Source organism: Stegastes partitus, unplaced genomic scaffold, assembly GCF_000690725.1.
Source record: "Stegastes partitus isolate 25-593 unplaced genomic scaffold, Stegastes_partitus-1.0.2 Scaffold1136, whole genome shotgun sequence".
Taxonomy (NCBI): domain Eukaryota; kingdom Metazoa; phylum Chordata; class Actinopteri; family Pomacentridae; genus Stegastes; species Stegastes partitus.
The window spans coordinates 45,260-55,599 of record NW_007578867.1 but is presented as its reverse complement, the minus strand read 5'-3'; the positions used below and the strand labels follow the sequence as shown (position 1 = coordinate 55,599).

Below are 10,340 nucleotides of genomic sequence, written 5' to 3'. Positions count from 1 at the left end.
AAATGTTTCAAATATCAGTGATTTGTCTCCTTGCTTAGTAAGAAGCATTATCAACATCAAGCTCTTAAGAATCCACACCGGTCGACCTCTAATGTAGTTGTCTTTCTGATGAACTGTTTTGAACCGGCATGCTGTCCGTGGTGATCCCCGGTGCATGCTGGCTTTCATTTTTGCATAATGTCTGCATAAATTAACGAAAAAAATTAAGATTTTTTTTTTTACCTGTCAACGTGTCCATATGGTGATTATGTATGCAGTGAAACACATCATTAGAGAAATAAGCAGTCAGTGCCACAGCTGAGCACCTTGAAACTGCAGTGTACTGATAGCAGTCTCAAAAGTACAGATTCAGACTTCCAAGGTTTAATGTGTAGCAACTCAAAAGAACCAATCCTTTCAGCTCGAAGGGTGGGGCTGGCTGTATTGTTATCTTTTTTCAAAACTGATATCCAGTTCCAACAAGTGTAGCTGAATTACTCTAATATTACAACTTGCCATTGTGTAACGTTGAGTAGTTTTGCCAGCAGAGTTGCGGGCGAGCTGGTGTGCTCGAGCTGCAGCGGGTTGCAGAGGTCTGTACTTCATAGATGTACAAATTCTCGAGGAAGCAACAGTGTAGAGTTGCATCTGAGCTATTTTTAGCCGAGGGGGATTATTTTCATGGGCTAAAACCTCTTAAATATGTAACTTTGATGCAGAGTTTTTAACAATGTAATCAATAACAGGAGAGAGACTTTAACAAATAGAATGATGAAATTGATTTTGAAAACATTACAGAGAAGGGGAAAAATAACTGTAATTCACTAGGACAGAACTAGGACAGTGTTTTGAAGTCTTTGTGTTCTAACATGTTTTCATCTCAACAGGGTGTCTGTCAGCCGAGCCATCAAACCGTTTGCAGAACCTGGACGACCACCTGACTGGTTCTCTCAAAAGGTATGACGAAATCTGGCCTCAGCCTCCGAACACAGAAACGCAATTCATGATCTCTGCAGCAGGTTTGACAGATTATAGTTGTTGTTGATTGTTGCTTTGGATCTTCGCAGCACTGTGCCTCCAAATACTCCGAGCTCCTGGAAACAACGGAGGCCCCAAAGTGAGAACATAAGCGACTTCTACTTCAACATGCTTTTGTAGATCTCGCAAGTTTACATAGATTACAGTACATTGACACTGACAGCAAGTGACGGAAAGCGCTGTCGAGAGCTAATGCATTTGTCACCGCCAGGCGGAAACGTGGCGAGAAAGGTGAAGTGGTGGAGACGGTGGAGGATGTGATAGTGCGCAGGCTGACGTCTGAGAGGATCGATGAACTGAAGAAGCTGATCAAAGAAACGCAGGAGAAGCACAGGTAGCACTGCATCACTTTTACCGGCATGAGCACATCATCATTCAGCCCAAAAAAAAACAAAGAAGCTGCATCATGAACTTCATCAATGTGTTGTTTTCATAGGAAGCTAAAGAGAGAGGCTGAGCTGATCCAAGCAGGACACCTGGATTCCAAACTGGAAGATCTGTGGCAAGAAATTCGGCAGTAAGAAGAAACGAACCTTACAATTACATCTGCTTTTCTGTTTTTAGACATTCGACTGTAATAAACAGGAACAAATATCTTTTGTGTGTCTGCCAGGAAGAAGAAACTAGAGGAGGAGGAAGCGGAGTTAAAAAGAAAAAACACAGATGCTGCTTATCAGGGTATCTCCTTTAATTTTTGTGCCGCATTTTTCATTGATCTCACTGATGCTCCATAAATAGTGTTCACTTCCGAAACACAACTGAGACGGTTCATGTGGAGTTTCTTGCCCCACTTGCTGAACGCATTCATTATTCAACTTCTGCTGAAAGTGTAACAGATTTTAGAGCTTTTAGATCAATGGATAACATTGTATAGCAAAGAGACTGACTGTAGAGTTGATAAAAATGCACAGAAAAAGTTACTTCAGAGATATACTTGTGCTTATCTGCGTACAAATCAGCACTACTGAGCCCGATAATCATTGCTTGTCTCTTTTGATTTAAAAAAAGCAGGTAGAAAAAGAAAGTTGACCACCAGTTTTTGCATGCCTGATAAGGAAATCCTCTCCGTGGTGTCCCTCCCTCTTCCAGCCAGACAGGTGGCAAAGACCACTCCTAAGCGGATGCCCAGCGTCACCATGCATTCGCCCTCCGGCTGCAGCTCCCCGAGCCAGGAGTTCTCACCAGGCGACCCACTCGAGTGCTTGACACTGGATCTGACAGCCACAAAAAACGTAAGTCTCGGAAGGTTCAAAGGCGCTCACGGTCGGCCCCTCTTTTTAACAGTCGTGCCTCTTTTTGAGATTTAAAGATGTTCTGTTTTGTTCAGGTATAATGTGAAAGTGATGCCAGTTTTTACAGTAGCGCTGCCAGTTTTTGACTATGGTCCTCTGTGGCACAGATTTAGAATTCTTAAAGTAATTTCTTGTGAATGTGAAAAGCAGAATCCTTGTGCTATGACTCAGTAATGTGTAAAATACCCTGCATAGCAACTGTAACTGTAACTTCAGCTGTACCTGCTGGAATAAAACAAAACTTGAGCTATGATTTTATTAATTAATCTGGAAAGTAGACTAATTTCTCTCTTAAACATGGAGAAAAAGAAGTAGTTAGATTCCTAAATTAACATGGCAGCATGACTTCACGTCTCCCTCTGTCTGTCTCTAGGCTTCAGGAGCAGCTAGGTTGTTGACATTTACCGAGTCTTCTGGACCTGGTACCGATGACATCAGCCACGGGTCGCTTCTGGACGACCCCACTCAGAAGAAGCTCCTGGGCCAGAAAGCCACACCACCACCATCTCCACTGCTGTCTGAGTTACTGAAAAAAGGCAGCATCTTGGCAGCGAATTCCAGACTGGTATGTCGAGGGACCTTCTGTATTATGCCAGCAGTCCCGAGCTCTATAATTAACATGCACAAAACTGCAGGGCATCCGTTCTTTATGTGATCATTTGTAGAATTACTGTGCATTTCGAAAGTATTTAATACTTTAGTTGTCCGTTCTGTGTTGTTGTTTTCTTGGCCGGAGCTCGTTTGGGCTTTAAATAGAGCTGAGCATTTCGCTATTTTTGTATTTAATTAGAAATACAGCTTCATCTCGGATGGCTTCTGAACAGTTACCACCTGGAATAGTAGCTTGTTTCAGTTTTTTTTTTCCATTTGATGAAGCCTGCTGTGTCAGAATAAGTGTATTGTTCATTAATGTTTTTGACCTTTAGCGCTGTCTGTAGGGATTCTGGTGAAATTGTAGAGACGTTACTGTGACATTCTTTAGATTTTTATTACGTGTAAACCTTGAATGGTTTACATACAAAATTCCCTTTGACATAATGGATCGCTATGTCTGAATCAGTAGCCAAATTTCCAAAATCCTAAATAATTATACTTCATGTGCATTTTTTGGGGGGTTAAGAAAACAGACAAAATACATAAAATGTTTGTTTTGCATCTGTATCCCAGATTGGGGATGGTGACCTGTCCACTGGCACTATAACAGGAGCACATGACTTGCAGCTGGCTCCACCTAGTCAACCTCACTCTCAGGCAACAGGTACAGATATTATGTTTGATCGTTATTAAATAATGATAAAATATATTCCCTGCATTGGAGTGTTTATTTGACACTGAGTCACTGTGTATGCAGTTCATTTTCTTTATAATGACCGACAGAAATGAATCAGAGAGTAAATAATTACACAAGATTACGTTCCAGTGAGGAGTCCAGGAGGGCTCAAGGCATTTCTGTCTTTCTCTATAGGAGTGTGTTATATATTTGTTCATCTTACTGTTGAACTCTAAATGTCTGACTCTATAAAGCTGCTGCTGTTGTCTAGGGTGTTTGCTCGTTTGCTGGCCCGAGGGCTTCGAGCTGCTTTGTATGCACTCTGCAGTTTGCGTGTTAATGTGTGTGTTTGTGTGTGCGTGGCAGGCGCCCCGATGTTGTCCCGTCTCCTGGAGGCCGGTCCCACCCAGTTTTCTCCTCCGTTAGGTTTTATGGTCAATTCTGACTCTGCCTCCAGTGTCCCTCTCTCAGCTGCCACTCCTGTTCCTGTAAACTCTACCGACACAACAAGCACAGGTCTGTCTCTTTCACCTGCACAACACCTTCACACCAGTCCTCCTCACACAGGTTAATGTAAAACCCTCTTGTTTGTTGGCCACTTCCTCTAAACAAACAAAGATGGAATATAATATTCTGGCTACAGCAGTTAACTGTGTTTATTAAATTGCAAAAGGATTCATAATTTAGAGGTCAAACTATGACAGAGTGAGTGTTATTATGTTTCACAAATATTTAAATAATATACATGTTGTGCAAAATTCAATACAGTACATACCAGCAGTACTTAATAATTAAATTTTATTAATAGTAACCGTTGAAAATCAGTTGTTGATTGTGTGCAGAGGTGGATGTGATGGTGCCATCCGTACCTCCTGGGTGCCATCCGGTCTCTGCAGAGGATAAGGTGTCAGAGCTCAGTGAGGAGGATGTTACTGTGTCGTATATGGGAGATGAGCTGGACCTGAAGACAGTGGGGGACATTATCGCCATCATTGAAGACAAGGTTCAATATCTTCACAGCACTGAGATCAGTTGTGGAAAAGTAAAGCATTTATGAAACCTGTTTTAGGCTTTAGAGAAAATTCAGTTTATTTACAATGTGGATATTGTTCATTATGTTCATGAATCCAGTTTAATTAGCTTACACACCAGCATCAGTGCTGAGAATAAGGGACATAGTGACGTATAAAAGTAGGACCCGTGTTTGTTTTGGTTTTCAGATGTTCTTTAAGACGTAGAGTTATATTTCTTTTTCTACAGGCAGATGAGGCTGCAGAGGCTTTGGATGCAGCTGCAGTTGAAGCTGCTCTGTCCCTTTGTGAGGAGAATGGCCATACTCTGTCTGGTGCCTGGGATGCCGGGCCTTTCCGGCCCCATGAATCTCACCCCACAGTGCCCACAGGGGCTCCACAGTCCTCATCTCTTCACCGTAGCCTGGAGGGGAGGACAGAAGCTTCACTCTCCTCTCTGTGCAACAGTCAAGATAACCATCTTGCAGCATTTCCAATGGGACTGAGGAGCCTTCCTCCCACTTCCTCATCCTCATGCAACTCAAAGAGTTTGGAGCACTGCCACAGTGGAGCACCTCCACAGTCTGAGGCAATGAGAGAGACTGGAGAGGTGGTGCACCCGAAAAACCAAATTTCATTGGATGTTACCATAAAATGTGAAAATGAGAAGTGGGCACAGCAAAGACCTGAAAAAACCCACAGAGGTATGCACATCCATGATTGAATATTAGTATTAACTAGCTTCATAACGTGCATTTTGCATGCAACTATGCATTTTGCATAACCATTTCCTTCTTATTATTCATCTTTACTATCTTGGCAGACTCAGTATTAGAAGATAGCCCACTGACAGAAAGGCATCCCAAGGTATAGCACCCAACGAGGACAAAGCGAACATGCAGAGTGTGTAGCTCCACAGTATCCCTGCACTGTAGGCTTTGTTTTAATCTCTCTGCATCTTTCTCCATCTTTACAGGAGACGAAGGTGAAGGATGGAATAAGTGTTGGGGGAAGAGAGAATGCCTCGGGGACTAAAGTAGAAAATGAGGTCAACGGGCCAGAATTATGTGGAGAAGACGAGGGCGATGGGGTGGAGGAATTCTTTTCAGAGCCAGACGGAGAGACGGAGCTAGAGCCTGCGGCCAGCGAGAGCGAGGACGGGTACAGCCTTCACACGGCTTCCTCGTCTCTGCAGCTCCACACAACCGCAGACTCCATCCCCAGCAGCCCTGCTTCATCGCAGTTGTGAGTAATTCAAATTCAGGCAATCTAGCGAGGAAACAAAGTGTGATTTGTGTGAGATGATGGTAAAAGTGCACCCCAGATGGTGCTTAATGATAAGCATATTGCATTTTTCAGTGTGTTCTGCTGCAGACCAATTTCTGCTTGTCAGTACCTTCTTTATGACATTTGATTTTTTTACTACTTCCTTCTTATGCGCTACCACTGTGCAGCTCTGTGTGCAGTGAGGACCTGGAGGCTCTGCAGGCTCACAAGATTTGGAAGAAAGCCATTATGCTAGTGTGGCGTGCAGCAGCCAATCACAGGTCAGAATGACAGTGACGCTAGCCACTGATGCTCAGCAACCTCTGATGTATTTCCCTTTTTTATTGTTTTGTATCATTACCTGAACAGACTTTGTGTGAACCTGTTGTAGGTATGCAAATGTCTTCCTTCAGCCCGTAACAGATGAAATTGCACCTGGATACCACAGTATTGTGCACAGGTACGCAGCGGTCATATTTTACATTCACGTCTCTAATTGTAAATTTTTGTATCACAAAAATGTCAACTTTACAGGAACTTAAAAAAAAAAGAGCGATTCAACTCTCCCGCTCTTTGTTTTTCACTTCTCCAGGCCCATGGACCTGGCCACCATAAAAAAGAACATTGAGACGGGTTTGATACGGACCACCGCCGAGTTCCAGAGGGACATCATGCTGATGTTTCAGAATGCCGTCATGTACAACAGCCTGGATCATGACGTGTACCACATGGCTGTGGAGATGCAGCGTGATGTCCTGGAGCAGATCCAGCAGTTTCTAGCTACCCAGCTCATCATGGAGACAGCAGAATCTGGTATCAGCGCCAAGAGCCTGAGGGGCCGTGAGAGCACGCGCAAACAGGACTCTACTGACAAGGTGCTTCACTAGAATTTTGACAAAAGCAGAGAGTACAGAAGAAGAGACAAGGGTGAGACAACAGGCTGACTTTAAGGTAGAAGAAAGTGATGCCAAACTATATCTGCTGGCCATTTTCCAAAGCATGACGTTTGATTTTAGATTGAATTCCCTTCAGGTAGCCATTGGTTTCGAATGCTATGAAAATCAACTTGCTAAGATGCGAAACCTTCATGTGTTTATCAAAACATGTGAGTTTTAACAGAGACATTCTTCCTAAAACAAAACTGTTATTTTCCACTAATTTCACAACAGTATGAAAAGAATTTGTCAGATAATTGGCCTCATGAATTACAATAACATTTAGTCAACTTTTTTTTGTCAAAGATGCATTTTTTAAGCTAATGTTACTAATGTACTATGTACTGTGATATAGACACGAATTATCTTTTTAAAAACACATTACTGATGTAGGGCTGCAAGGTGGCGTAGGTGGTAGCACTGTTGCCTCGCAGCAAGAAGGTCGTCAGTTCGCGTGGAGTTTACATGTTCTCCCCGTGCAGCGTGGGTTCTCTCCAGGTTCTCCAGCTTCCTCTCACACAGTCCAAAAACATGTTGAGGTTAATTGGTGATTCTAAATTGTCTGTAGGTGTGAATGTGAGTGTGCTTGGTTGTCTGTCTCTAAGTGTAGCCCTGTGATAGACTGGTGACCTGTCCAGGGTGTCCCCTGCCTTCACCCTAGGTCAGCTGAGATAGGCTCCAGCCCCCCCGGGACCCTAGTGAGGATTAAATGGTGTATAGATGATGGATGGATGGATTACTGATGTAACTTTGACAGAACACAAGTCAGATTATTAACGTGTAAATTACTTTCACGGCCCAGTCGCATAACACTTTGGTGAAATAAAAAAGTTTTTGCAGTTGAACTGAAACTGAAGCAAGTTCCGAGCATCGCATGTTGATATTTCATAGCATACTGACCTTCAATGAAACCAGTAGTTGACTGGAAGGTGTTAGAGGATTGTAAAACTTCATGCAATGCCTTGAAAAATGGTTGACAAGAATATGTCTGTAGTATATGTTGTATGTAGTTCCTGAGCTAAACACGCTGGCATGTTTCTTAAAAATACCTGGTGTGGAAAAGCAGTGCAACGGCAGGGCAGTAAGGAAGTAAATAACAATAAATATTACATCAATGTTAAATCAGTTAATGTAAAAATCTGTTCTAAAAGTAGCTCTCCTAAAGCTTGTTCCAACCTTGTATTCAAACGCTTGTTTTTCAGCAGTTCTTTTCATGTTGTGTGTTGTAGATTTCTTGTCATTATTTTGCTTCTTCTTGACACTTTCACTGCACTTTCGAGTCGCAGCTCTGATGTCCATCATTTTCCTCTTACAGGACACTGTCTCCATGTCCTCTCCTGCCTTCCTCCTTTCTCTTTTTGTAAGTAGCGTTTAAAACCTTCCCTTTCTTTCTTGCCTTTTTTTTTTTCCCCTCGAAGCAACAGAATAAAGCTGTACCTATTAAAACAAAGAAAAACAGGCTTGACTTTAAAGCACAACTTGTTTGTGAAGTAAAACATCAGCATCAGTTACTTAAATGTGGCTGTTTCATCCTCTGACTGCAGGATGGAGGCACCAGAGGGCGCCGTAGTGCCATAGAAGCCGACCTCAAGATGAAGAAGTGAAAAACGCAGTGTGAAGATCTTGTCCAGCGGTGTCCCTGAGATGAAGTGAAAAGACTGAGCTTATTGTCTCTCAGTTGCACAGATACTTACTCTGCATAATGTGCGGCGTAACCTTTTACTTGCACTCTAGATTAAATGGGTAGACTGTAAGGTGGAGAGGCTCATTTCTTCCGAGACAGCCATACAGACATGGATTACATACCGTATAATCCCAGATTACAATGGGGCATTCTGGAAGACTAGGTCAACCCTTTCATAGATGTAACCTCAGATCACTTAGACTTAATCTGCTCTGAAGTTTCATCAGGTCATATAAATGAAGATAAAAGTTACTCCAAGCCTACAAAACTGAGTTTATTGGGCTTCTGGTTGGACTCCTTAGCAGTGTGGTTGATTTTGTGAAAACCAGAGGCCCAATAGTCTAACTAACCTACAGTTTCTGATAGTCTAAGCCCCATAAAACCACTCATCAGAGGGGACACATTTCAGACAGACACATTTTAATTTCTGGTATAAAACTCTACTTTTTAAATATGGCTGTATTGTTTGTGTTGATTTTATCTATGCGACATTTCCTGTGAAACATTACCTACATGCATATTCTGAGTCATTTTCAGTGCTTTTAAAAACAAAACCATCACATTTATGAACTGTTTTGTGGACTTTAAAGTGTTAAAACAATAAACCTGTAAAATGGATCTTCCACCTAATATGGTAAATTTGCACAAAATGTGTCCACAGTGCCAACCTGGTAACAGACCACGGCAGCAGCTTTGCTGTTTAAGAACTGTCCCATGCAAAAAAGGAAAAAGGAAAAAAAAAGTGTGCAGAAATCAGTGAGAACACGCCTGATCTTCCTGTGGGGAATTTAAATAGTTGCCATTTTCTATCCTTGTTTTTTAAGTATAAAATTCTCCTCCTTTGTCTCATTTGTGAGATTGATGTTTGATGTGCTACGTGTCAGTAAGAAAGCTTGCAGATTTTTTCAGGATTGGGTTTAAGCCGCAGTGTCTACATGGAATAAAGAGATTAAGAGCTATACGAGCATTACTTGCAAAAAAAAAAAAAAAAGGTTCCACTGTTAGTTTCATAGAACTTCTCTGAACTGTTGTTGCACAGCGCTGTCTGCACACAGAGGGGACGCACCCTCGTCCACAGGGGCTCCCTCTCTGGTGTAGGAACAAGTGACAATGAAAGATTTTGCTTCTGTTGAATTCTGTTCAGTATTATGTAAATTGGCCTGATGAATAAAAGTTATTCACAGCTTTTTATTTGAACCAGAGCCGAGACGTTTCCGGGTTTACCAGCTCCTGATGCCACCTTGTTGCCGTTGTCGACTACCACTGTGTCCTCCCTACTTTCCTGTTGAATGTGCAAATACATTATTGTTATGTTCAAACAAAGGTTGTTCTATTTCTGTAGAATCCAGCTCGACAGCTCAACCGCCGAACACAAGAAAGATGAAGGTGCTATCATAATTTGTACATCCTGTCTGGCAATTAAGTCGTCATAGAGATGAACTCCTGTAGAGGCTGGAGAAAGTCATCAAACCTCTTCACTTTTCTTTCACTTGTAGAGTTGTGGATTTATCTTGAAATGAATTAAACTGTCATTAATTTACACTCAATGAAAAAGGCAAAGGGAGAATATGTTTTTAGGCATTCTTGCAAATGTATTCAAAATCTAAATCTGAAATCTGCCATTTAGAAAAGTATTCAGACCCTTAATTCTGTACTGTGTAGAAGCCACTTTAGCAGCAGTTACAGCCTCTATTATCTCTTTAAGCTTTGCAGACCTGGATTTGGGCAGTTTATCCCATCCGTCCTGACAGATCCTCTTTATCAGATGGGAAGTGTTTATTCAAGTCTCTCCACAGATCTTCTGTGGGGTTTAAATTTGGGCTTTGGCTGGGCCACTCATGGACAATCAGAGACTTGTCCTGAAGA

At 42.1% G+C, this 10,340-nt stretch overlaps 1 protein-coding gene across 1 annotated transcript in view; it reads left to right on the top strand.

Annotated features, from left to right (window-relative positions):
* Nucleotides 1-8,791, top strand: part of brd8a (bromodomain containing 8a) — a 10,833-nt gene extending 2,042 nt beyond the window's left edge. The window contains exons 3-20 of the mRNA XM_008296566.1: nt 867-936; nt 1,047-1,096; nt 1,229-1,351; nt 1,454-1,534; nt 1,631-1,695; nt 2,107-2,249; nt 2,683-2,874; nt 3,477-3,567; nt 3,946-4,095; nt 4,422-4,582; nt 4,840-5,293; nt 5,413-5,456; nt 5,566-5,834; nt 6,044-6,136; nt 6,247-6,315; nt 6,448-6,730; nt 8,106-8,150; nt 8,335-8,791. Coding sequence (XP_008294788.1) covers nt 867-936; nt 1,047-1,096; nt 1,229-1,351; nt 1,454-1,534; nt 1,631-1,695; nt 2,107-2,249; nt 2,683-2,874; nt 3,477-3,567; nt 3,946-4,095; nt 4,422-4,582; nt 4,840-5,293; nt 5,413-5,456; nt 5,566-5,834; nt 6,044-6,136; nt 6,247-6,315; nt 6,448-6,730; nt 8,106-8,150; nt 8,335-8,394 — 2,443 coding nt within the window. The 3' untranslated portion in view covers nt 8,395-8,791. The remainder of the gene's footprint in view (nt 1-866; nt 937-1,046; nt 1,097-1,228; nt 1,352-1,453; nt 1,535-1,630; nt 1,696-2,106; nt 2,250-2,682; nt 2,875-3,476; nt 3,568-3,945; nt 4,096-4,421; nt 4,583-4,839; nt 5,294-5,412; nt 5,457-5,565; nt 5,835-6,043; nt 6,137-6,246; nt 6,316-6,447; nt 6,731-8,105; nt 8,151-8,334) is intronic.
* The last annotated feature ends 1,549 nt before the right edge of the window (nt 8,792-10,340 follow it).